The 27,850-nt window shown below is 41.3% G+C and overlaps 1 protein-coding gene and 1 pseudogene across 5 annotated transcripts in view; both read left to right on the forward strand.

The window, feature by feature from the left end:
* Positions 1 to 27,850, forward strand: part of NFX1 (nuclear transcription factor, X-box binding 1) — a 60,840-nt gene that overhangs the window by 30,507 nt on the left and 2,483 nt on the right. The window contains exons 10-23 of one of the 5 annotated variants that reach the window (XM_049897052.1): positions 614 to 711; positions 3,524 to 3,554; positions 8,997 to 9,079; positions 10,113 to 10,221; positions 13,189 to 13,308; positions 13,971 to 14,050; positions 16,441 to 16,671; positions 17,611 to 17,684; positions 19,132 to 19,233; positions 20,134 to 20,175; positions 24,006 to 24,104; positions 24,620 to 24,686; positions 25,878 to 26,023; positions 26,778 to 26,882. In XM_049897052.1, coding sequence (XP_049753009.1) covers positions 614 to 711; positions 3,524 to 3,554; positions 8,997 to 9,079; positions 10,113 to 10,221; positions 13,189 to 13,308; positions 13,971 to 14,050; positions 16,441 to 16,671; positions 17,611 to 17,684; positions 19,132 to 19,233; positions 20,134 to 20,175; positions 24,006 to 24,104; positions 24,620 to 24,686; positions 25,878 to 26,023; positions 26,778 to 26,882 — 1,387 coding nt within the window. Of the gene's footprint in view, positions 1 to 613; positions 712 to 3,523; positions 3,555 to 8,996; positions 9,080 to 10,112; positions 10,222 to 13,188; positions 13,309 to 13,970; positions 14,051 to 16,440; positions 16,672 to 17,610; positions 17,685 to 19,131; positions 19,234 to 20,133; positions 20,176 to 24,005; positions 24,105 to 24,619; positions 25,034 to 25,877; positions 26,024 to 26,777; positions 26,883 to 27,850 lie in introns of those variants that run through there. The other 4 variants (XM_049897053.1, XR_007518789.1, XM_049897054.1 and 1 more) reach the window with 4 other exon arrangements.
* Positions 20,182 to 23,997, forward strand: LOC126083380 (MICOS complex subunit MIC27-like; annotated as a pseudogene).

The following is a 27,850-nucleotide window of genomic DNA, read 5'->3' on the forward strand; positions in this document are numbered from 1 at the left end:
ACAAGCCCATGACTAATGCTAACAATGAGTCAGTTTTGTTCAGCCCTGGTTTATCTGTAGATTTGTTTAGGTTCTTCTGGTATCTCAACCAGTAGGAAATTTCCATCACAGAGATACAGCCTTCAGTACAGGAGAATACAGATGGAATTTTACTTCTGGAATGGTAGCATGAGGTGCTCTGTGGACTGAGATTATGGATCATGGCTTCTCATTATTGCTAATCCCCAGATGGTTTTCAGAGTCAAGAATACTTCAGCAAATTCATCTATAGCTACAGTTTTTAGGAGATGCAATTCTAACCCGGAGTCTTGTGGACTAAATAATATGGTGAAAAAAAGGGTTAGAAGATAAGTTCCTTTCTTTAGGCAAAGCACCATGCACTCCAGAGCACATTCCAGTGCCTTATGCTGGGCCCTGCGCTTGTGGGAAAAGGCCCAGCCTACTGGATGAAGGGAAGATAGGGGAAGAGCCGTTGACTACGTCCTTCTTCTCTCATCTGATTCTGGAGTTGCATGGAGTAGAGGTGAAAGACGAGTGTGGCTTAGTGAACTTGGGAGTCTGAAAATGAGTAGTTGGCAATTTTCATTCCCAGCTCTTTTCATTTTTATTGAAGATTTCATTCATACCTGTGAGAAGCTCTGCCATGAAGGAGACTGTGGACCTTGCTCTCGCACATCAGTTATTTCCTGCAGATGCTGTTTCAGAACAAAGGTAAATCCTAAACAATGCCAGAGTTGTCACCACCTATGCCTTTTAAATCGGTGATTATGGGAGAGGAGGAATCGCTTACTTTGTAGGATGGTTAAGATAGTTTCTCAGTGTATTTTCTTTGAAAAAGATAACCTCGATGTTATTATTGTAACACTATGAGTGATAGGTTCAATCCCCCTAGTGTATACTGGGAAACCCTGATGGCATAGCGGTTAAGAGTTCAGCTGTTAACCAAAAAGTCAGCAGTTCAAATCCACCAGATGGTCCTTGGAAACCCTATGGGGCTGCTCTGCTCTGACCTATGGGGTCGCCATGAGTTGGAATCAACTCGACAGCATTAGGTAGTGTATACGGATACCTATTATGGGCCAGTTGTAGGACAGGTTTTGGGGGTGCAGCATTCAAGCCTCAGAGGCCAACAGTGGGGATAAGGCAGGTACTGCCCTTTCCTGTGTGTTCAGCTAGAAGAGGCAGGAAGCCTTCCTGTGGAGGTCTTTGGGTGATACAGCTTATGGAACATGCTGGTTGTTGATCTGTCCTGCTGTCTGACCTCCTTCTGGTCATTTCAGACAATGTTGGCACCTGTCCCAGCAGAGCACAGGCCAGGGTGGAGATGGAATTTTGAGCAGTTGGTTTTCTTTGTTAAAATCTGATGAAAACCTCAGTGGGGAGGGGGAGGGGCGTGGGAAGGAATTGTAAATACAAGGACTAAGAAGGATTAGCATATACTAAAGTTTCCTTCAGCCTCTCTCTATCTGTACTTTGGAGGCTTTTCTTTTATGTTGGAAAAAAGTGAAATTGAGATAAACAAATGACAAGAAGAGACCCCTCTAAACATAGGCAGGGTTGGGAGCTAAGGAAGTCCCTGCAGGTGGGACATGGGGAGATGTGCTCCTGGGCCTGGGTCAGGACTTGAAGTGTCCTTTCCCTGCCTGCTTCATCCCATATAGTGGTTAAGTCTGGGAAAATGCAGGCCAAGGTCTGGGCAGCAGCTGACTTGCATATTATTCTGAGGATATAGTCCATAAGTTGGCAGCTAGCTTAATAGGTAAGCTTCAGAGTAGAAGAAAAAAAAGTAAAATTAATGCAATTTACATGTGACAAAAGTTGTATGAGAATGTGTGGGTTTTTCTAAAAGAAACCACAGTATACACAGACTAGTAGAGATGTCTAAATGTCAGGCACAGGACCACTTTGTGCTTTGTAAATACCAGACTGAAGAGTGTGACTTAGTAATCACAAGTTTATTAATGCCCAGAGGTGCTCCTGATAGCCCTTTGTCACCAAGTACGGGTGGGACCTATATGATGCAAATGGATGCTGTCAGTTTGCTTCTTTCTACTGAAGAATCCTTTTCTTTATCTCTGTGCTTCCTTGCTGCTCACTTGCTCTTAGTCCTCATCCTCTACTGGTAGACCCCAGGGTAGTGGAGTGTATTCTGGAAATGCTATGTGCAAATTGAATTTTTGCAAATGGAAGTCTTATTCTAAAATTACTAAAGGAGCTTACTATAAATATCAATTTTTACTGAGAAGGAATGTCTTATCATTTTAGCAGTTTCTGATCTTTTGACAAAGTAAAAAATCTCTTCAAAAAGCTAATAATCATCACTTTGTTGTTTAGCCAGATTTTTCATGAATATGGATTTTTCATGAAATATCTTTTGTTATGGAATGGGCTTGTCTACAAAAGTGAGTTTTCTAGATAAAACTTATTTCTTGAACTTCAAAGGTTTTCTTTTAATCACTTTGGTGGGAGTCTTTGAGAAATGTATGCTGTATCTTACTACCTCCTCAACGAAGAATATTGTTTTTATTGGTAATTCATGTTTATGGTGAGATTTATGAGAGCTCTGTCTCTCCCCACTCCAGCATATCCGCTCTTCCATACATGTCAGTGTTTGCATTGCCTGGCCCACTCACTCAGGCACTTTCATGAGTCACTTTTGCTTTATAGCTGTGGAGAATGTATGGGGAAATCTTTCATATCATTGATCTCATCCAACTCGTTAATTTATCTAAAATGGATATTTTCTGGCCAAGAAGTTTTACTTTCTTAAACCTCTTCACTTCTGTTGTCAACTCTAGTATCTGGATTTTTCCCCCTCATGGCCATTTTTACTAAGAAGAAATGTCTTTATTGTTTTACAAGTTTCTGTGTCCGTAGCAATTTGTAGGCATCGTCAAAGCCAAATTCAGATGTGGATGCTGGAGAGCCAGCCAGGCTCACTGTCTCCTAAGTGACCAACTCACTCTCCACACACCAGCCTTGCAACACATATTATTTGGATCATGCCTGAGCAAAATTACACATGACAGAACTTTGGGGCCATTCATACATAATTAAATTGTGAATGCTGTCTTCCACTTTTGCTGCAGTTCAACAGTGTAGTCAGAGGCTCTTGAGTGTGTAAAGCTGTTTGCCCCTGCAGGGAATGGTACCAAATTGTTACATATTTTCAATTCTTACATCTGCTCTTAAGGGCTTTTTCTTGTCAGACAGTTGTGTACCTCTAACAGTCCCTCTTCCATTCAGATTTTACAATTCCTAACCTGTTGTGAATTTGGAGACCAGACCACAAAGATTGTTAGAATTACATTTACACAAAAAGCCAGTAAGCCTGGGACCCTGTTGTGAGTAAAGCACATTAATACAAGGACTGGGCTAACCTAGCTCCAGTTACGTGAGTAAGTGACTGCCAGAGAAGTAAAAGGATACTAGGGGTATGCATGTTACATTTACCATTATTCTATAGTTGTGTTATTTCATTTACTCCTGAAGTAGTTGCTGTTTCTTTTCCTTTTTTCCACAGGAGCTTCCGTGTACCAGTCTCAAAAGTGAAGGTATGTATGACTGGGAAGGGGCAGGAGGGAGCTTTCTGGGGTGACAGTAATGTTCCGTATCTTGATAGGGGTTTGGGTTATGCATTTGTCAAAATTCAGCAAAGGTCTACTTAAGATTTATGTATTCATTATATGTAAGTTTTACCTCAAAAGAAAAATAAAAGAACCATAAACCAAATTGTAGTTGATGATACGCATGCTGAAATATTTAGGGGAAGTATAGTGACATCTGCACCTTAGTGTGAAATGCATAAAATAAAGAAGATAAATTGGTGGATGGGTAGGAGAATGATAGATAATGTGAGGAAGTAAGTATAGTTAATGTTAATGGTAGAATCTAGGTGATGGGTATTACTGTAAAATTGTTCCAACTGTCTTATATGCTTGAAATTTTCCATAATGAAATGTTGGGAAAAGTAAAGGTAAATAATATCTAATGAAGCAGACTTTTTATACACTGGCTCTGATGCTTGGTCCCCTTAGGACTGCTGGATACCTGGACCAGGGTCTCAGCCAGTAGAGTTCTTAGCCTTGAGGCCTAGAATATTGTTTCTTCCTTTGTCCTTGATCCTGATTCCCCTCTCTATTCCTGCTCTGTTCCTGTTTTCCTAACTGTCATCTGGTCTTTTGTTTATGTCACCTTAAAACCTCTTTGCAAAAGGGACAGAGAATGAGTGTGTACAAAATAAGAGCTCTTACTCTAGTCAGGAAGAAAGTTGTATCAGTTAGGATGCTTCCTGCTACAGGTAACAGAAAACAAGGAAAAAGTGACTTCAGCAATAAGAGGAAGCCTGGAGGCAGAACAAGATCAGGGTTGGTTAATTTCAAGCTCAGTGGTTCCAGGACTGCAGTTCAGCTTCTCTGTGATCTTGGCTTTCCCTTCCTGGCTCTCAGGCGGCCACAGCGACTCCACAGCAACGTTGTGTGTCGTTGTCCTTACCTGACAGTATCTAAAGGGAAGAAAGAGAGAGTCTTTGTCTTCTGTCTCCTTTTACAAGCAGGGAAAACAGTCGTGAAAGGCCTCAGTACACTTTGTGTCACATGCTCCTGCCTAAACCAGTCATTAATAAGGGGAATGGAATGACCATGGAGGGCTAAACTAGTCAACATTTATCCCCCAGGACTGAGGAACACATGGATGTCCAATTTCTGAACAAAATTAAGGTCTGTTAGCCTGAAGAAGCAAGGGAGTGGCTGTTTGGGAGGTAACCAGCAGTATCTGCCTCAAAACCACATTCAAAATTTTGGTGATTAAAAAATAATTTGAAAAGATTACAAAAGTAATATACTTTTGAAGTAAAAAATATATAAAGCAATGTAAAGTGAAAAATTAAAATATACCCGCACCCCATTTTTTTTCCCTCCTAGTTCCACTCCTCTGAAGAAACTTCTATCAATAGTTTATTGGGTCTGGTTCCAGATCTTTTTCTTTATTCATTTGGACACATATATGTGCTAGGATAGTTTTTCCCCTAAAGTTAGTTTTATACTAACTAAGCATACTGTCTGCAACTTGGTCTTTTCCCTCAATAATAGATCAAGTGTACAACAATTAAAAATAATAGTAGTAGCATAGCAAAGACATTTTGGCAAGTTAGTCTATAGCTCTCCCTCTCACAGAGTATTCCATTGTGTGGATGAGCCATGACATAGATCACCGTTGCCCTGAGGGTGATCATTAGGTTGTTTTCCAATTTTTCCCATTACAAATAATACATAACCATCCTCTCTTACTTTGTAAAAAATTTTTATGATGGCAAATTTCAATCATAGGTGAAAGTAGAGAGACTAGTATAATGAATCCCCATGTACCTGTCACTCATCAATAATTATGAACATTTCATCTATATTGTTTCATCCATCCCTTCCCTACTTTTTTTCAAGCACTTGCTGAAGTACTTGAAAGCAAATCCCAGACATTATTTCATTCATAAATATTTCAATATCTAGCCCACTTTTTCCTTTTTATAAAAATTGTTGTAAAATTCACATATAATAAAATTAACCTAAAGTGTATAATTCAGTGACATTTAGTACCTTCACAACCTTCACAATGTAGTGCAGTCATCACCTCTAATTCCAAAACGTTTTCATCACCCCAAAAGGAAACCCCATATCCATTAAGCTGTCACTCCCCATTCCTCCCTCCCTGTAGCCCCTGGCAACCACTAATCTACTTTTTGTCTCCACTGATTTACCTATTCTGGGTATTTCATATAAGTGGAATCATACAGTATGTGGTCTTTTGTGTCTGACGTATTTCATTTAGCATAATGTTTTCAAGGTTCATCCATGCTGTAACGTGTATAAGTACTTCATTTCTTTTTATGGCTGAATAACATTTCATTGTATGTGTAAACCACATTTTGTTTTTCCATTCATCAGTTGATGGACATTTGGGTTGTTTCTATCTTTTGGCTGTTGTAAATAGCACTGCTGTGAACATTTGTGCACAAGTTTTTGTTTTAACACTAATTTTCAGTTTTTTGGGGTATATATACCTAGGAGTGGAATTGCTAGGTCATATGGTAATTCTGTGTTTACTTTTTTGAGGAACTGCCAGATATTTCTAAAGCAGCTACATTATTTTACATGGCTACTTCTGTGTTTACTTTTTTGAGGAACTGCCAGATATTTCTAACGCAGCTACATTATTTTACATGGCTACTAGCAATGTACAAGGGTTCCGGTTTCTCCACATCTTCACCAACACTTGTTATTTTCCATTTTTTTTAAATCATAGCAATCCTACATAAACAGTATACAAAACATTATTAACAGCGTAAAAACACCAGAAGAGAAATTAGATAACTCGGAGCTCCTAAAAGTCAAACACCTATGCTCATCCAAAGACTTCACCAAAAGAATAAAAAGATTACCTACAGATTGGGAAAAAGTTTTTAGCTATGACATTTCCGATCAGCATCTGATCTCTAAAATCTACATGATACTGCAAAAACTCAACAACAAAAAGGCAAATAACCCAATTAAAAAATGGCCAAAGGATATGAGCAGGCACTTTACCAAAGAAGACATTCACGCTGCTAACAGATACATGAGGAAATGGTCACGATCATTAGCTATTAGAGAAATTAAAATCAAAACCACAATGAGATTTCATCTCACTCCAACAAGACTGGCATTAATCCAAAATAATAAATGTTGGAGAGGTCACGGAGAGACTGGAACACTTACACACTGCTGGTGGGAATGTAAAATCGTACAACCACTTTGGAAATCTATTTGGTGCTTCCTTAAAAAGCTAGAAATAGAACTACCATACGACCCAGCAATTCCACTCCTTGGAATATATCCTAGAGAAATAAGGGCCTTCACATGAACAGATATATGCACACCCATGTTCATTGCAGCACTGTTTACAATAGCAAAAAGATGGAAGCAACCAAGGTGCCCATCAAAGGATGAATGGATAAATAAATTATGATATATTCACACAATGGAATACTGTGCAACGATTAAGAACAACGATGAATCTGTGAAACATTTCATAACGTGGAGGAATCTGGAAGGCATTATGCTGAGCGAAATTAGTCAACTGTGAAAGGACAAATATTATATGAGACCACTGTTCTAAGAACTCTAGATAAAGTTTAAACACAAAAGAAAATATTCTTTGATAGTTATAAGGGTGGGGAGGGAGGGTGAGGGATATTCACTAACTAGGTAGTAGCAAAAATTTTTTTAGGTGAAGGGAAGGGCAACACATAACACAGGGATAGTCAGTACAACTGGGCTAAACGAAAAGCAGAGAAGTTTCCTGAATACAACCAAATGCTTCGAAGGTCAGCATAGCAGGGATGAAGGTCTGGGGACCATGGTTTCAGGGGACATCTAGGTCAGTTGGCGTAACAAAATGTATTAAGAAAACGTTCTGCATCCCACTTTGGTGAGAGGCATCTGGGGTCTTAAATGCTAGCGAGCGGCCATCTAAAATGCGTAAATTGGTCTCAGCCCACCTGGAGCGAAGGAGAATGAAGGACACCAAAGACACAAGGTAAATATGAGCCCAAGAAACAGCAAGGGCCACATAAACCAGAGACTCCATCAGCCTGAGACCAGAAGATCTAGATGGTACCTGATCTTCTGGCTGCCACCAATCACTGCCCTGACAGGGAACACAATAGAGAATCCCCGATGGAGCAGGAGAACAGTGGGATGCAAATCTCAAATTCTTGTAAAAAGACCAGGGTTAATGGTCTGAGACCGGAGGGAAATTGACGACCATGGTCCCTGGACCCTTTGATAGCCCAAGATTGGAACCATTCCCAAAACCAACTCTACAAACAGGGATTGGCCTGGACTATAATAGACAATGATGCCAGTGAGGAGTGAACTTCGTGGCTCAAGTAGACACATGAGACTATGTGGGCGACTCCTGTTTGGTGGCGAGAAGAGAAGGAGGGGAGCTGGTTGAACAGATACGGGGAATACAGGGTGGAGAGGAGGAATGTGCTGTCTCATTAAGAGGAGAGCAGCTAGGAGTACACAGCGAGGTGTGTATAACTTTTTCTATGACAGACTGACTTGATTTGTAAACTTTCACCTAAAGCACAATAAATAAATTTTTAAAAAATCATAGCCATCCTAGTGGGTGCGAAGTGGTATCTCATTGTAGTTTTGATTTCCATTTCCCTCGTGACTAATGATGTTGAGCATCTTTTCATGCACTTATTGGCCGTATGTATATCTTCCTTGGAGAAATGTCTATTCAAGTCCTTTTCCCATTTCTTAATTGGATTGTCTGAGCTGTAAGAGTTTTTTTAATATGCTCTTAACACTAGCCCGTATCAGATGTATGGTTTGCAAATATTCTTTCCCATTTTGTGGGCTGTCTTTTCGCTTTTTGATGTCATTCTTTGATGCATAAAAGCTTTTAATTTTGATGAAGTCTGATTTATCTGTTTTTTCTTTTGTTGTTTGTGCTTTTTATCACCCCAAAAGGAAACCCCATATCCATTAAGCAGTCACTCCCCATTCCTCCCTCCTTGCAGCCCATGGCAACCACTAAGCTGTTTTCTTTCTATTGATTTGCCTATTCTGGATATTTCAAATAAAATATATGGTCTTAGCCCATTTTTGAAAGTATATATCTGTAGGAACGATTCCTTAAAATAGAATTATCTCTTAAAATTTTGACACTTATGTACTCTAAAAGTTTATACTTCTGTCCACTATGAGTGTACCTTTTTCTCCACACCTCTACACATGCCATATTTTAATCAATCTTTCTTTTCTATTTTTTTTGACTATCTGACAGGTAAAAAATGATATTTTAATATACATTTTCACCGTCACTAATTTATTTACATTATTACATTTGTATTTCTAAAGCAAGTGGTCCCTCAAATATTTGTTGAATGAATGTACATATCCTGGCCTGTGTGTTTGTTTGTTTCTTTTTTTCTTTTTAATTGGCCACAGCAGATGCCACATTTATGTGTGACAAGCGGTGTAACAAGAAACGGTTGTGTGGACGCCATAAATGTAACGAGATATGCTGTGTGGTAAGTGGGCCTATCATTAGATCCCATGCATTCAGGGCTGAGCTTCTGGAATGCAACCCAGACTCAGAAATCATTGGAAGAGGCTCCTGAGCAGCAGTCAGAGAGCTATCATAGTCCCCGCGCCTGCTCAGCAGAGAGAGACTGGGCCTTTTTAGGCCTTAGCCTGATCGAGAAGTTAGCCAGTATCATCCAGTGGCAACATGGAGGAAAGACAGAAGACCTCAGGCCCCAGAGCCCAAAACCACAGGTTCTCTACAGGGGTTTATGTGCTGTCCCAACATTTTTGAAAGGAACAAGTTGCAGTTACCCGAAAGATTCACTTCTATGGAACCAAATAAAGGAAGCACTTTCTTGCTGTTGCCACTATGTTTATATATACGCATACACATAGTTCCTGTTATTTGAAAGTTTATATATTGACAAATTCATTGAAGAATGGTGAAACTGTGCTGTATATCACGACTTGGAAACCCTGGTGGCTAGTGGCTAAGAGCTACGGCTGCTAACCAAGAAGATGGCAGCACAAATCCACCAGGCGCTCCTTGGAAACCCTATGGTGCAGTTTTCATCTGTCCTATAGGGTCACTATGGGTCGGAATCAACTGGACAGCAATGAGTTTGTTTGTTTATTTTTAAGGCTAAAAGACTTTACTCACTTCGTATTCATTTTTGGGGGGAGGATTTGAAATGTTCCTCATTTCTTGTATTGCTCAGTGATTTAATGAACTAGGAAGTTTGGTTTATGAAGTTTCTCTTTTTTTTTTTTTAGCCTCATCAAAAATTTCAAACGTATACAAATGCAGAGAGAATAGTATAATAAGTCACCATAGCCCCAGTACCAGCTTCAGTAGTGATCAGCTCATGGCTGGTCTTTTTTCATCCATATCCCCACCTACTCCCCCACCCTGATTCTTTTGAACCTTACCCCAGATATCATTTCATCCATAAATGTGGAGAGCTGCTTATTTATGAATTTTATTGTTTATATAAAATGGAGACCATTTTATATATAAATATAAATCTCTCTTCCCAGGATAAAGAGCACAAGTGCCCTTTGATTTGTGGGAGGAAACTCCGTTGTGGCCTTCACAGGTGTGAGGAACCGTGTCATCGTGGGAATTGCCAGACATGCTGGCAAACCAGTGAGTGTCTTCACTTTAGTTTATTATGAGAGTTTTTTAGAATTTGAGGTATAATATATTTTGAGAGATTGGTTTGCTTAGATTGGTATGGATTACTGAACTATTATTAGGTGCCATCGAGTTGATTTTGACTCATGGCGATCCCACGTGACAGAGTAGAACTGTCTCATAGGATTTTCTAGGCTGTAATCTTTACAGGAGCAGATCACCAGGCTTTTCTCCCACAGAGCCACTGGGTAAGTTTGAACCACCAATCTTTCATTTAGCAGCCAAGCACTTAACTGTTGCACCACCAGGGCTCCTTTCGTTACTGAACTAAGCCTTAGTATTTCAGATATAGTAAGACTTAAAGTTATGCCTAGTGCTATATTGTACCTAAGTGTACGAAACCTGGAATGTAAGCAACAATCTTGAGACAATTCATTAATGGATTCCTTTTCTGCTGTTTGCCTCTTGAATGTTATTGACCCAGATCTTGTCCTCAGCAGTCTTCTTTCTCTATATCCTTCCATTAAAACAGCAAACTTTTTGGTCTTAAGACTCATTCATATTCTTAGAAATTAATAAGGACCCTAAAGAACTCTTTTTAAGTGAGTTTACCACATTAAAACTTAGAAAAAATTTTAAAATAATAATATAACTATTACATGTGAACATAAATAACATATTTTTTGAAAAATAACTATATTTTCCAAATTAAAAATTAGTGAGAAGAATAGATGCTTAGTTTAATAGAAGACAGTTGGATTCTCATACCTGCTTCTGCATTCAATCTGTTGTGATGTATTGGTATACGAAAAAAAAAATCCCACCTCACACAGGTAGCTATTTGGAAAAGAAAGGGCTTTTTTTTAAACCATTTCAAACAATCATGGATATTCTTCTTTGATAGTATACCAAAACTCATCCTCATTTCAGAAAAAAGTTGAGTCAGTGTTTTGTTTTTATTCTGTGTTACATTAAAATTCATTGTTGTATCTTGTACTTTGAATGGATCTTACAGCAATCTTGTTATGATTTTACAACAGCATGCATTGGTCATTTGGAAAAGAATCGTTTTGTTATATAGATCTTTCAAATGTTGACATGTTTCATGTTATAATAATACCAAAAACTCACATCCATTAATATAACCACTGGCCTTACCAGAAAAGTCTTTTAAGTATAAACAATGGTGGATACAAATTTCCCAGAATTCTGTCTTCCTGTGAAAGCTTGAGTTTTATCATTGGCAACTGAATCAGTTTTCTAGACGTGACAGGCTAACTTTTGTTAATTTTTGAGAAAATGCCTGCCAAATACCCAAGTCTTGAATAACCATAGGTTGTCTGTCAGTCATTCTTTCAAATAAAAACAATGCTTTATGAAAAAGGTGAAGTTAATTCAGCTCACAATTCGAAGAGGCACACAAATAGCAATTCTTTAAAACAGTCAGAGTATTTTATTGTGCAGCAGAAGTGATTTATGTATATTTTCTATTTTATCCCACTGAATATTAAAAAGTCATGTGCTCAAAGATCCCATTTCTTTTTTTTTTTTTTTTTAATTGTATCCTCAAGGACTTTCTTAAATAAAACTGGCATTTTTAATTTACTACAAGTACTTGGCAGTGAAAAATATAGTGATTACAGCGTGGTGCTACTGCCTTGATTTGTGCTAAGGCCCCAGCAGTTTTACCATCCATTGCTTTTGCACCGTCAGTGCAAATGTAAACATAGTGAAAAAGACAAATAGCATCTTAGTATTACAGTACTCTGAAGATAATTGTGACCTTGTGGATTCACTGAAAGGATCCCCCTAGGGGTCAACAGAGCACATTTTGAGAACTGCTGCATTAAAAAATCGGCCAAGATCAGGGTTTCCCAAAGTGTCTTCTCTAGAATGCTAGGCCTGCCTCATTTCAGAAAGGAGTTGAGTCAGTAAATCACATACATGGAGTTCCATCATAACAACAACTTACATAGCCCCTTACCCTTTACCTAGCTTTTTCACATATATTAGCTCATCCTCACAATAAGCTTGTTGTCAAAGTTTGGTATCCCCATTTGACAGAAAGATGGCGCTGAGAGGTTAAATTACCTGCCCATGGTTACAGAGCAGAAGAATAATGGATCCAGGCCTAGAAGCCTAAGTCTCCTTACCATATCTACAGGATTCTTTTTGCGGAATTGTATAGCCTCTGAAGAATTTGCCAGGGAGTGCTAGCTGGAGAACAGCAGTGGGTGGAAGACTTCTGGAGGGCCCTGGGCTTCCCAACTCTGGAGCCCTTCTTGGGAACCATGACTAGTCAAAGGCCTGGCCTCTGCCTAGACCCAGAGTTGGAGAGCTGGCTTCCCTTGAGGTCTAAGAGTTTAGAGAGCTCTTGACAAAGTGGCTCCTTGTTAGAGCCGTCCCACATGAACCCCTATATTGATTTGGCTTGTGAACTGCTTCTAATGAACTCAAATATTAGCTCTGTGCTTCATTTCAGCTTCTTATTTTGCACAATAGATGTTGTTTGTAACTATAAAAGTTCGTTTGGAAGACTTCAGTCACTCTCTGAGGTTTATATTCAAATGTGTATTTTTGTATGATTGTTAATTACCTGTGGCTGTTATAATCTCTACCCATTTTCCTAGCCAAAGGAGTTAAAAAAAATTGTGTTTTTAGTGGAAGTCTCAAAATGAGATGGTCCATAGACTTGTTTAGAAATACAAGTAAGAATGTGTTGGGTTATTCATGGACCTAGAGTTTGTTGCAAGTAAAAATGGAACAGTTCATATTTCTCTGCTCCTTCGTCACCAGCTCAAATTTAATAAAATAAAAATCTGTTGTTTTTTTTTAAGTAGCTCCACAAAAAATTCTCCTCTAGGAATATAAGCAATAATATATGTATGTGTGTGTTTACATGTATGTAAAAATATAAATATGTGCATGCACGTCCCAAACTTAGGAAGGATTATTTTGCTTCGCCTGCTCTTTCACCAGGCTTTGATGAATTAACCTGCCACTGCGGTGCATCCGTGATCTACCCTCCAGTCCCCTGCGGTACTAGGCCCCCCGAGTGCACCCAAACCTGTGCCAGAGTCCATGAATGTGACCACCCAGGTGAGTGCCGTCTCCCTCCCTCCAGTCACCACAGCCTGCTCACTCTGTGTCACGGAGGGTGTTGCTGCGTGACTGTGCACTGCTCTCAGGTCATGTTGCAGGGTCGCCCTTGCTACCTGTGCTCAGGCAGCTGCTGTGAAGGTGCCTCTGTGTGCCCTTCTGGGTTTGTGCTCTGGGTCCCTGACAAACCCAAAAGGTCAGAAGAAGCCCTAGCAAGTAACTTGCTTTTTTTGTTACAAAAGCAATGTATGTTTATTATGAAGAAAGAAAGAAGATAGAGATAAATCCAAAAGATTTCAATTAAATCATCCGTTAGCCTACCTTCTAGGAATTACCAGTGTTTACATGGCAGCATATACTTTTCAGGACCTTTTTCCGTGTACAGATATATACGTGTGCGTCTGTGTGTGAGTGTGCCTTCTTTTTCCTAAGATAAAAGTGGTGTCCTACTGAGTTTATTGATTTTAAACCAGCTTTTTTCCTCTTAATAGTGTATTTTTAATATGAAGCCGGCTACTTTTTACTTTCTTAGGACGATTTTTAAAAAGTGCTACCCGTTCTTGTATTAAAAAGCTCCTGGCCTATGTCATTTATAACATATATAAAAGTTTATGTGGTTTTATTCAGAAATTATTCCTAATTTTATCTTATTCTTCCTGCAGTTTATCACTCTTGTCATAGTGAGGAGAAGTGTCCCCCTTGTACTTACCTAACTCAGAAATGGTGCATGGGCAAACACGAGGTAAATTTTCTCTCTCAAGTGTTCATTCCAGCTGTAAACTTATGATTGAATTACATTAGGAGTTGTTAGTTCCATTGTTTCTCAAAGTAAATTCACTCCAAAAAGCAGAGTGGTAGTGCTGCCAATTTTTTCCCATCTTAAAAAATTAAATTAAAATGGGTGTGCAATAAAATTTACCCTTTTTCGTGTACAGGTACACAAATTTTGACAAAGGCATCCAGACGGTCATGTAACAACCACCATCATCAAGATGTAGAATGGTCTAGTTACTGCAGACATGCCTTCATGCCCCTTTCAATCATTCTCTCTCCCCACTTCCAGCCCCTGGTAACCACTGATGTGTTGTCTGTCCCCATAGCTTTGCAGCTATGTCATATAAATGGAATTATACAGTGGATAGCATTTCAAGTCTGTTTTGCCATCGTTTTTAATCTAGTTACAACCAAATGAAATTCAGCTAGGGGCCATGAGAGGACATACTATGTTCAGAGACAACTTCTAGGTTAACCACCATGGGGAGGGGATGCTAGCCTAGAGACAGGTAGGAGCATCCCAGGGGTAGAGGTGGGCCCTCCATGAGCTGCCACTGCTCTGTACATACTCAGCAGCTTCCCATCCTGGCTACTGGGTTCATCCACACCTCTGTTTGCCAGTACCCTAAGGACTTTGCCCTCATTCTTGACCTTGGAGCCATATATGGCCCTGTCAACTATAGATGCTTTGAAACACTTAAAATTTTTATTTGTATTTTAAGAATGCGTATGCATTGTAGACAATTGAGAAAAGACAATTCTACTTTCCAGAAAGAAATACTCTTAACGTTCTGGTATAGAGACTATTAGGCATGTGTTATACACACATGCTTTTCCTCACTCTTATACTGTTGTGTAACCTGCTCTTTTCACTTCATAACATATTGGCCAATGTTTCTTGAAATTCTCTTGACATCTTTGACAGTATACTTTTAGTGTTCTTTTCTTATCTTGATAAGCATATTTTTCTCCACTTATTTCCTGTGGGTGGTTCTCAAGTCATAGTCCTTAGTATTTGTTCTCCCTTTATGAATCTCACTTCCTGGGAGACTTAGCCATTCTAAGACATCTGTGTATTATCTTTGTGTTGATAGCTCATTTAGACTTCATTCCACACATATTCATTGCGTACCTCCTATATGCTAGGTAGCAGGCCAAGGTGTGGTGGTCAGAGTGAAGAAGACCAACATGGCCCCTGCTCTTGGGGAGCTTTCACTCTAGGATGGGAGGCAGAATGTGAACAGGCAATTAGAAGTCTAGTAATGTGGGACGCACGGAGTGCTGTGAAGGATAGAAAAGGACCCCTAACCAGGGAAGGCATCCTGAGGGAAGTCACATCCTAAATGATAATGAGAAGGTAGGCAAAGAGTGCAGAGGGGGCAGCAGAGGGCACACATGTGCAGAAACTGTCTCCAGCACCCTGGTAATAGAGTCAGTAAGTACTTCATGATTGACTGATTCATTCTACCAAAATACGGATTCAGAAGCGATTAGAAGCATGCCCTAGGCTTTGGAAGCCTCTTCAAGTGTAGAAGTTATGTGTTGTTGGATCAGGAGTTTACCCCTCATTTTGAGGGTTCGTGAAAGAATTTGAGTGAATAATGAAAGTTACCTTTGGTCCCACAATGCAGTCATCTTTACCCTGGAATGGGGATTCACCTGAGGAAGCCTGGAAAGGAATTCCCTAGAGTTTAAAGCGATTTCTCAAGGAAAAAAAAAAAAAAGATGTCTCGGCGGAGGGGGGGTTCCATGACCTGTTACCTCTTATTTTTTTAAGTCATTGTAAGTGGATGACAGGGCTGCCTGAACAACAAGCTTTGGAGACCAGGAGTTGGGAGATGTGAGGAGAGATGAATTTCTATGAAGAGCCGTGCCAGCAGCCTCAGAATCCTCAGCCCAGCATGCCCCCTCTGTGTATATACGTTTTCTCTGTCAACTCAGTGCCTTAGCAGTTCAAAAAAGAGAAGAACAATTGTCTGGTCCTCCCAGTTGGTCATAGCATTTTTAAGCGTGCCCTAGTTCTCTAGCTTCACATGCATATTGTCCACGTCGAAAAGTTGGTGTCCCAAATCACACTTGGCTGCTACCACAAATCCTTTTTTGGATCATAACAAGCAGAATTAAATGAAAATCAGATCTGGGTTTTTTGTTTTTTCAAACTAACTTTCTAGACTTTGGAGTCTGATTTTTTTCAGATGAAAGGAACTTTCTCTCTTTTTATTACAACAGAATACATATTTGTTGTAAAAAAAAAAAAAAAAAAAGATTTCTTAAGTTCAGAAATGTTTAAAGAGGAAAGTAAACATTAGCCCAGATCCCACACAGAGATGAAAATCTGGCTACTTCTGTCTTCCCTAGTTACGAAGCAACATCCCCTGTCATCTGGTTGATATCTCTTGCGGATTACCCTGCAGTGCGATGCTTCCATGTGGGATGCACACGTGTCAGAGACTCTGTCACAAAGGAGAGTGTGCTGTGGATGAGGCTTGCAAGCAGCCCTGTACCACCCCCAGAGCTGACTGTGGCCACCCATGTATGGCTCCCTGCCACCCCAGCTCACCCTGCCCTGTCACTGCATGTAAAGCCAAGGTAGGTATTCCCGGCGCTAGACAGGGCGTTGACTGTGCTTCTGAGGCTACCAGTGAGTCCAGGACTGCCTGCAGAGGCCCATGGGCATGTGTTTTAATCAGGCGTCATTGGTTACAAGGAACTTCGAGTTAAGCTAGCAAGAGAAAGATGGCATAAATTCTGCAGATTTCCATCTGCTCAGCGTGGCTGCCCCAACCCCAGTCTGAGCTTGGTAGGGCCTTTTAGTTTAGCAGGTACCTACTGCCACCTGACCCCAGTCTCTGTCTCCCTTAGATCAGATTCTCAAGAGAGATCTGAATGCCCACTCCATTTATTCCAAAAATATTTAAGTGCCTGTTTTGTGAGAGACATTATACCAGGTGTTGGGACTATAGCGGTGAAGAAGAGACACATAGTCCCTTACAGTTTCATGGGGCAGGTGCTCACTAAGTCATTACCCAGGTAATTAATCGTGGCCATGGTAAGTGTCATGGAGGAGTAGTTGCGGGTGATAGGAGAGCATGTAAATGGGGATCTAACCTGGTCTGATGGATCAAGCAAGTTCCCCCTGAGGATGTGAAAGAGAGGAACGTGAAAGCAGATGAGCAGGCCTTGGCTGGTCCTGGGTCAAGTGTCCCCCTCTGGTTCAGGCATCATCAGATGGAGGGGTGCCGATTCTGTAGAGTCATGGTGAAAGCTTCCTTACTAGACATTCCTCTTCAGCAGGGATTAAGCATAGAGGTAGTTCCCAGAAAGGGCACAGTGGACTGAGACATTCCCCCTGGCATGTCAACTCCCTTGTTGATCATTTGGCATGTGTGATGAGCTTCTCCCATCTGGGAGGGTGAGTGCTCACTGTTTCTTTATTCTCTGCCATGGTTTGATTTGAGAGTCTTGAAAAGTCACACCTGCACGTGGATTCCATGTGCTCAAAGTTGCTCCATGTTAATCTTATTTCAGGTAGAGCTGCAGTGTGAATGTGGACGAAGAAAAGAGATCATGATTTGCTCTGAGGCATCCAGTACTTATCAAAGGTTAGTGTTAGCGGTTAGGGGAGCCTAGATGAGGAGAGTATACAGGTATTCATTGTAAGGTCTTGCACCTTTCCTAAAGGTTGGAAAATTTTTTTTTAGTATTATAAAAAATCTATTTTTTTCAGTTGAAAGAAAAAGCGCTGCTTCGTGATCCTTTTTTTTCCCTAACTTTAATTTGTAAAATAACTTTTTTAATTCTCCTCCTCCCTTTCCGCTCCCTCCTTTTGTCTGTCTGTCTCTCTTTCTCTCCGCTCCTTCTCCCCTCTTTTGGTCTTTATTACACCACAAGATAAGGAAGGAACACGGTGACTTGCTGCTCAGTGGCACAGCCAGGACTGAGTCCCATGCTTCTCCCCTCATATGGGGGTTTCTTACTGTTCTGTGAGGTGTAGTGACTTTGCAGCCTCCTGAAATCTTGGAACCTGTGTGGTCATACTTAGACCCAAGTACACAGGTGGAGGTGGTAGGCGTTGGATGACTGTGGACTCTGTGATTAGATGCGGAGATGTGCTGTGGATGTGGGCATTGGCCTAGGCACCAGGGAGGTACTGAGGAGTGGCTTCCTCATCACTTCCTGTGTAACTGCTTAGAATCTAATTGAGATATGACATAAACATGTGGGTAGTTCATAATAGACAGGTTTCCAAGGCCACACAGATTGTTGTGTGGTGAGTTTGCCTTGAAAGAGGTCTTCTGTATCCCTTGTATGGGGAGGTTTTTGTGAAGCTGCAATGCCTCACCTCGCCCTTTTCTTTAAATTGTGGTAAGTGTATATATAACAAAGCATTTACCATTTCAGTATTTTTCACATGTATAGTTCATTGACAGTAATTACATTGATCGTGTTGTGTAACCATCACCAGTATTAGTTTCCGGATTTTTCTATCATGCTTAAGCTCAGTGCCCCCTAAGCAGTGACTCCCCTTTTCCCCTTCTCCTCTACTCTTGATAACTGCTAATGAGACTTAGGTCTCTATATATTTGCATATTCTAGATATTTCGTATAAGTGGAATCATGTTTGTCCTTTTGTGACTGACTTAATTTCACTCAGCATGATGTTTTCAAGGTTCATCCATGTTGTAGCATGTATCAGGACTTCATTTGTCTTTATGGCTGAGGAATAGTCATTGTATGTATATGTCACGTTTTGTTTATCCATTCATCTGTTGATGGACATTAGGTTGTTTTTGTCTCTTGGCTACTGCGAATAGTGCTGCAGTGTGCACTGGTATACGAGTATCTGTTTGTATTCCTGCTTTCAGTTCTTTTGGGTATATACCTTGGAGTGGAATTGCTGGATCATATGGTGATTCTGTTTTTAACTTTCTGAGGAACCTTGAAACTGTTTTCCACAAGGACCGTACCATTTTACAGCCCCGCCAGCAGTGGATGAGGGTTCCAGTTTCTCCACATCCTCAGCAGCTCCCTTTATTTTCTGTATTTCAGAATAGCTGCCATTTCCATGGCCTCTAAAATAACAGACATGCAGCTTGGAGATTCAGTGGAAATCAGCAAGTTAATCACCAAGAAGGAAATTCACCAAGCCAGGTAGTGTTTAAATATGAGTATCCGTCTTCTTTCTCCTGTTAGAGGACAGGGACCACTCATTTATCTCAGTCCTCCACGGCTGAGCCTTGCACACACAGTAGGTGTTCAACAGACACTTGATGTTAAGAGGCCACATCCACTCCAACCCCAACAAGTACCACTCAGGGACAGCTAAGACGAGAGCAGAGAGGGAAGGGGAAAGAGAGAGTCACTGCTTAGGGAACACTGAGCTTCTGTTAAGGGGGATGGAAAAATTTGAAAACGGATAGTGGCGATGGTTGCATAACATGATGAGTGTAATTAATGTCCTTGAACTGTACATGTGAAAAAGTCTTGAAATGGCAAATGTTATATATATGTGTGTGTTTGTGTGTGTATTTACCACAATTAAAATTAAAAAGTTTCACATACATACTTTAAAAAAAGACCAGAGAAGACTTTTCCAGCCTCACTCCAGACAGTAACCAGAGGAAGCAGAACAGAGACCTAGATATGCCCAGCCAACCTGTAGGAGAACAGAGAGCCAGGGTAGTAGGTACATCTAGACAGGTAGGGCTGTAAGAGGGGCACCTGGAGAGCATTTGGGGGGCTGAGCAGGCAGGGAGTACTCTGAGGACTCCCAGGCTCCTGTAACCAGAGGCCTGCCCATGTGTTCTTAGGAGGGACTTCATCCAGCCATGCCTGGATTAAGGCCCAGGGGAGACTGAGGAGATTGCTGGGACAGGGGTTGCTAGTGGAACCCGAGGAGTAGGTGGCCTCACAGGCTGCTTCTTGGCCTAAGGGTAAGTCCTTTGGCAAGAATCTGCTATGTTTCCTGGTAGACTGTCTGTGACTTCTTTGCTGCGTGTGAGCTGTGAATCCTGTGCCCTGACTTTTTTTTTCTTTCATTTGCTTATCAAGGCTGGAGTGTGATGAGGAGTGTTCAGCCTTGGAAAGGAAAAAGTAAGTAGTTTCAACTACTTGTTGCCTACTTTTCCTTGAGCTCTGTGGAATTAATGGGACGGAGTACCCTTCAAGCATTCACCCAGCATCTGCTCTGAGTCTTTTATTGCTATTGGAGACCAAGGGAGATGCAGCCATCAGGAATTGAAGTCACAGGAATGGCAGTCATTAGAATGGGAGAGCTGATGACCAGGCCTACAGGCCTGAGATGTGCATCTGTAAGTGTACGTGCAGCCAAAGAAGAGGAGTCCAAAGAGCAGCAGGTGAAAGCAGAGCCACTCCCTTTACGTATTGCACCACCTCTCCAGCCTCAATATGTTGAAGAACAGCCTGGTCATTTACAAATGGGCTTTGCCTCCGTCCGTACTACAGCTGGTCGTTAAATTGGCTGGTGCAAGGATGTATATGTCTTTGTGAAAAATGGGATAAGGGATACAGTACAATTTGGAAAAGATGCATATGTTTATCTGAAGAACCCGGCATGGCGATTTTCTTCCCGAAATCGGAGTGATTACAATTTCAGAATTGGCAGGCCTGGTTTCAGTGAGAAAAGGTTCCAGAGTTAAGAAAATTGCTTATCCGCTGGGACTAGCCACTTTAGGAGCAACTGTTTGCTGCCCAGTTCAGTCAGTGATAATTGCAAAGGTAGCTGGGAAAAAAGCATATGCCCCAAGCCAGCAAATTTATGAAGCAGTTTAATCATCGTGGACCAAAAAATAAAAAAAGAATCACTCCCTGAACCTAAAGAAAAAACTAAGGTAGAAGTTATGCTGAAATAGAAATACCTACAAAGGCAATTCAAGTCCTGAAACATTCACTGCCTTTGCCAACAGGACTCAGCTCTGAAACAAAGGCCAGATGGGAACGCACCTCAGGTGCTCCGCAGTTTATGCCTGACCCCAGGCTCATGGGTCACGGGCAGTCCCACCCAGAAGATGGAGATACATACAGCACTAGAGGCCGAAATAGACTGCACAGAGAGCTACAAGATGTGTGAAGTTGCACATAATAATGAAAAAAATCATGTAATGGGTAGCTGTGACACAGAGTACAACTTAAATCAAGTTTTTTCCCCTTATGTCTTGTAGAGTTTGACCAATCACATAGGTGATTAATACACAAACTGAATGCAATCCAAACAGTATTAAACGATAGATGAGCAGACAGTCATGGAAGTAGTAGGATGCATTTGATGACTTTTAAGGATGTTTATAAAAGACCAAAACGGAATAAAGACATGAACAATTGATGAGACTAAAATCTGAAAATATGTACATATATATATACACAAATGTATTTGCTCTAGCTTTTCTGAATTAACGTCAGCCAAATTAGAATGGTGTGTGGAAGGATATCCCCCCTCCTTTGCATTTCCCAGAGCTGGAATAAAATATGCATATTTTTTGGAAAAAAAAAGAAAGTGTGTAAGGATAAATCACTTGGATGATTAAGCATATTTCAGAGATAGGAGCTTGTGTGGTTTTGGGCTTGGTGTAAACATCATCCGCCACAGCATACTTACTCAGTGACTGGTAGACCTTCCTACTGCAACAAAGATATCAGGTTTAAAAAATACATTTTTAATGAACTTTGAAGATCAGAAACGTACAGATCAGTGAATTATCACAAAGTGAATACAGCGATGATTCTTAACCAGCATCAAGGTGAAGAACTAGAACGTTATCCATACCCCAGGACCCTCTCTTATACTCCTACCTTCCTCCCCAAAGACATCACCTTTATCCCAACTTCTAACACATTAGATTAGTTCTGTCTGTTTTTGAGCTTTATATAAACGATGGAATCATACGGTTTGTATTGTTGTGTCTGACGTCTTTCATGAGGTTTGTGGCATTCATTCCTGTTGTGGCAGGGAGCAGCGATTTGTTCATTTGCATCGCTGCATGGTATTTTACTGTATTAACATCTTAATTTATCCAGTTTACTGTTAATAGATACGTGTTTTGTTAATTAGTATTGAGCTGTTACAAATAATGCGGTTAAGAGTATTCGTATACTTTTTTTGCTGTATACATGTAATCATTTCTGTTGGATATAAACTTAGAAGTGGAATTGTTGATTAGTAGGATATGCATGTGTTCAGCTTTAGTAGATTCTGCCAGTTTCCAAAGTGGTTGTACCATTTTCCACTCCCACCGGCAGCGTGATAGTTCCAGTTGCTGTACGTTTTTGTCAGCACTTGGAATAATCAGTCTTTGAATTTTTAGCCAGTCTTGTGAATGTGTAGCAGGATATCACTGAGCATATTTCCCTGATGACTAGAGATTGAGCACCTTTTCTTATGTTTATTGGCCATTTGGATAGCCTCTTTTGTGAAGTGCCTGTTCAAGTCCTTTGACCTAAGGAAAAAATGCAAATTTAAAGTTGCAAATATGTAATTTTAAATTTATGCTCTACTACTCCATGTAGAAATCAAAAACTGTCAGGCCAAACCTTCACCCCACAGAAGGGTTTATTTGGTATTCAAATTTGAGTGGCCAGCTTTTAGAAATCAATAGATCAACCTAAGAATTCTCTTGAAATTTTGAAAATAAAGCTTCTCTTGAAAATTGGAAAATCTAGCAATAGTGAACCATATTCCTGTGGACATTGAGCTTGCAAGGGACCCCTGTCTTAGTGAAAACTAAGTGCTAAGCTGAATTCTGTCTGTCTTTAAAAATACATACATATAACTGGTGTTGGTGTGATGCAGTGAGCCTCATGCAGTTTTGGAGAACACTTAGGAAGTATTGATCAAGACTGTGTCCATGCCATTTAACCCACTAATCCCACAACTGGAAACTTTTTCAAGGGAAATAATTTTAAAAGCTATTTGCACAGAGATATTAGTTGGGTCACTTATAACATTGGGAAATTGTGAAAGAAAAACTTAAATAGGGAATGTTTAATTGAATTGTGGTATGTACGTAATTAGATTATACAGCTACTGAAACAATCAGTGTGGGAATCAAATCATAATATGAGAATGCTGATTATATAGTAATAGGGAAAAAAGATGTGAAGTTTTATATGCACTGATTGCAACTACTTAAAATTGTAGGGGAAAAAGTCTGAAAGGAGGTATGTTTAACTTACAGGTGTAATGATATGATGCCTGGGGTTTTACTTCAAGATAATCTGGGAGGGGTGAGAACAGATAAGGAGGAGTTGAAATAAAACTGGCCATGAGTTAATAAAAAAATATGTAGTGTTTATGTTGATACAGGATTCATTTCTTTTTTTTTCCATACTTGCTGTAATGTGATATTAATTTTAATATTTATATATCTTATGTATGTTATATTTAAGTTAAACCTCAACAAAAGCCATCGCCCAGTGATCTCACCCTTCCCCAGACTTCTCATCCCCAGATAATTCAAGTCACCAGTGTTCAGGCTATGGCTTGCTCAGACCCAAATAGATCTATTTTGTTTATTCTCTTCTACAAAAGCAAACAAACAAATAAGAAAACCTGTTGCCATTGAGGCAATTCCAGCTCATGACAACCCCATGTGTATCAGGGTAGAACTGTGCTCCATAGGGTTTTCAGTGACTGTAATCTTATGGAAATAGATCGCCAGGCCTTTCTTTCCCAGCTCCTCTGGATAGATTCAAATCACCAACCTTTTAGTAACAGAGAGCATACAATTTGCACCACCATTATATCTTGTCCTAAGTTGTTGTTATTCTTTCCTTGATAATCTGGTTTATTGAAATGAGATAATATAAAATATAAAGCACTTAGAACAAGGTAGTCACTCTATGTTACTATAAGACAGTTTCCCTTCCCCTCCTTTCCTTTTATTTACATACTTGTCTCTCACTTTCAGGCGGTTAGCAGAGGCATTTCATATCAGTGATGATTCTGATCCTTTCAATATACGTTCTTCAGGGTCAAAATTCAGTGATAGTTTGAAAGAAGATGCCAGGTATGTAACTTGTTACCTGCGTCCTTAATTGTGCCTTAAGAGAATTTTTGAACTTTCAAGATGTGGTAACTAATATGTACCTCCTCCTTATGTTTATTTATCTATTGTAAGATTGTGTGTGTGTGCATGCGTGCGCGTGTGTGTGCGCGTGCGTTAGGAGTTTGGACCTCCTGAGGACTGGAGTGGGCTGAATTGAAGGCTCTCTGGAACCTCATTCCACCTGTCCTCCCAGGTCTCATAGTCACATGCATCCCTACATGGGAGCAGTAATGCTCTCATTTTTCTCCTCTCTCCTGGCCCTCCCATGGCTGTTTCTCCTTTCATCTTTTTTCTCATGCCTGTTTTCTTTTCCTTTGTTCCACCGTAGTTAACCTTCTGTTATCTGACAGTCTCTGCCTCTGCAGCTTTTCTGCCAGCATTGTCCGTTGTTTTTACTTTACAGAAGAGGGTGGGTAGGAGGGGTTTCCAGAAGAGCGGGAACGGATGAAATTAACTGTGGTGATTTCTCATTTCAGGAAGGACTTAAAGTTTGTCAGTGACATTGAGAAGGAAATGGAAGCCCTTGTGGAGGCCGTGAATAAGGTTGAAGTCAAAACATCCAACTGGACGTGTGTCTAAGGCCAGCTTGATAGAAAATTAAGCCCCAGAAACACTATCAGCCTAGAATAGTTGTAGGAAAAAGTCACAATGTCCTTGAGAATCCTTATCTTTCCCAAAAGCCCAGCCATTATAACATCCATGTGAGCCCGTCCTGACTCAGTCAGTGCAGAAAAGATATCTTCGACCAAATTAAATGTAAATAAAAACCCTGGGTCAGCACCTAGGATCAGGTGAAGAAACTCTGGCTGAGGGGGGCTTCACAGTGATAGTTGAGTGACTGCGTGCGATCCTTCAGAAGGCAACCTCTTACAGGGGCTGTTGTATGAAAGGTGAGCAATTTAGCTCTTTATTGCCCCAAAGAGTAACATTTGTGTAAAGGTAGAAAGTTGTACGACTAGAGCTGAAGAGCAATGGGCGGGATAGGCTACCTCAGAGAACAAGGCCGCTGTCACAGGAGACAGCCAGGGATGTTGAGAAGGTAGGCATAAGTGACAAAGAGTCTTTATTTCAGTCAGAAGCCTCCAACCCTGTGCCGACTCCCTCATCACTCAGTGGAGCTTGTGAGTGTGGACGGGGAGGGCTGCTTTAGCCCCATGTGTAATGACGACAGTTTTTCCTCCCACCACCCTTTCCCCCTCCCCTCCACTCTTCTGTCTCCACTTCCCAGCAGAATACTAACATGAAGGAAAAAATGGAAGGTGCTGTTTCTCTCTTGATCAGGAAGCCTGAGCAAAAGTATCTTCCTGCTTGTGTGTCTGTACCCACACACTCAAACTTTTTAGTTTACAATGTACTTGTATAGAAAGTGAGGTTTTTGTTTTTTGCTTTATTAGTCTTTCATTTTGTCATTTCGTGAAGATGTCACTCACTCCACAGCTATGGCCACAATCAAGAGGATCCACTGCCCTGTGTACTTAAGTCTCAGTTACTTACCCTTTGTCCCTAGCCCTGTCCAGCTGCTATTGTTGTGGCTCAGAGAGTAGGTGAAGGAAGTGCACCAGCTTCCATCTTCTGAAACCCCCCTGGGCCTGCTCATAGCCAGCGGAGCACTCATGCTGTGGGCCTGTAGAACTCAGCTACCCCAGCTATCCTTGTAGAGTGGTAAGGACCATTGGAAGTGTTTTCTGTTTTCAGCGTGATTTTATTAATCAGTCTTCTCTTCCCTCAATACAGGGAAAGAATATTAAGAAAAGCCACTGCTTCCCTCCCATGAACAGAGACCACCGCCGGATCATCCACGACCTGGCCCAAGTTTATGGCCTGGAAAGTGTGAGCTATGACAGTGAACCCAAGCGCAACGTCGTGGTCACCGCAGTCAGGCGAGTTGATCCTGCCCTTAGCAGGGCAGCCTGGACCCAGGAGCAGAGTCTGTCAATATCCACTTTCCTCACACCTTCTCTCCTTATTTGAAGGATAGATGGAAATTCAACTCCTCTGGGACAGCCATTCCACATGGTTTAAAGGTCCGAACCAGAGAGCAGAGCCCTTGCCTCAGTCCATAAAGCAGACTTACCTAAAGTGCACAAGCCCTCACATTGGCCCAAATCTATGTCACCCACCGGAGACAACATTCACATAGGCAGACAAATCAGACCTGGAGGCCTGGGCCGGGGCCTGCCCATTGCATCTGTCCCTTTTGCCCACCACGGCTTCTATCTTCTGTTCCTCTCTCTGACTGCTCCCTGACCCTGTCCTCCCAACAGGATGAAAACAACAAGAATTCTGGACTCTCCTGAGGCATGCACTGTGAACAGTGTTTTGCCATCAGGGGAAGCTGAGCTAGGAGGGGACAGGGAGGACCTAGGATCACTGTCAGAACCTGGGAGAGTAGGAAGAACTTCCCAGTGAAACAAACTCAAGTGTGGAAATAGAGGAGGCAGGCAACAGGCCCAGCAGAGATAGGTGAGGAGGGCAGGAGTTGAATGAAGGTGGCCATGCCTGAGAGGGGACAGATCATATCAATGCTCAGCAGTGTCATCGTGCAAAGCCATGGACTGAGTTTCTAGCTATCTGCCTGTCTCTCTCTACAAACGATTCTCACTTTCCAATACTTTGTGTTTTGACTTTTATCAGAGGGAAATCCATTTGTCCTCCTACCACTCTGACAGGCGTTCTTGAAAAGGAAATGCAATCACGGCCTCCACCACCAATTCCTCATCACAGACATCAGACAGACAAGTAAGAATTCTGCTGCTGCTTTCCACAGGTCCCTGTCTATTCAGAGAAGCCAGCAAGGGTACAGCTGTCCTGGGCTGCACCAGCCCCTAAGCCCTCCTCGGGCCTGCTTTGGAGTGCTGTGGTCATATATGTCAGATTTGACAGGGCTGTTGAACACTCTTTGTTCTTGCCAGAGGGATCCTAAGTTTGATGTTTGTAATGCCCACATCGCCCCTGGGGAGAACACTCACGGGCCAGAATCTTCAGTCATGGTTAGCTGGTGACACTGGGAAGTGGATTCAGTCAGTCACACCAGATGATTTAGGACTGGAGTGTTACCTGTTTAGCAATAGTTACTCTGAAGGTGGAAGTGGGATTGGGGGCGGGGGAGTTGGTGGTGAAGGAAGATACTTTCATGTCTTGTTCTGTCTCTACTTTTATGTGGTTTGAATCATTTACAACAAAAACATATTCATGATTTAAAGAGAAAAGAAAGCCAAATTGGCAAGCAACAAGTTGGCCAGTGTTTTCTCAGACAGGAGCAGGGGAGGTACACCACCTTCTTTGCCTTTCCTCTCGCTTGCCAAGAGGAGAGTCCACTGCTCTCCAGTGCCAAAAGTCCCTGCTCCTGTTCTAGTCTTCCACACTGAAACCCTACATTACTGTCTCCATGCCTTCTGCACAAAACCTCTGGAAGGATGGTTAGGACAGTTTACAGGTTCACCGTGAGGGTCGTAGCGGTTGGTGTTCCCGTGGGTCAGGGACAGCCAGGTATTGCCCATGGTGCAACCTTAGCCAAGAGTGTCTGGGGCCATGTAGCTCCCCAGGATCAGCTCCTCTCCACCTCTGGGGACCAGGCAACCTGGATCCTGGTCAGTGTATGTATCCACATGGGCAGTGGTTTGGGAAATGTGAGGGCTGCCCCAAGGCACCAGTTGTCACAGCAGAGTCCAGTACCATTTGGACATAACCATCATGGAGTCATTGGC

Source organism: Elephas maximus, chromosome 9 (genome assembly GCF_024166365.1).
Source record: "Elephas maximus indicus isolate mEleMax1 chromosome 9, mEleMax1 primary haplotype, whole genome shotgun sequence".
In the NCBI taxonomy this organism is placed as follows: domain Eukaryota; kingdom Metazoa; phylum Chordata; class Mammalia; order Proboscidea; family Elephantidae; genus Elephas; species Elephas maximus.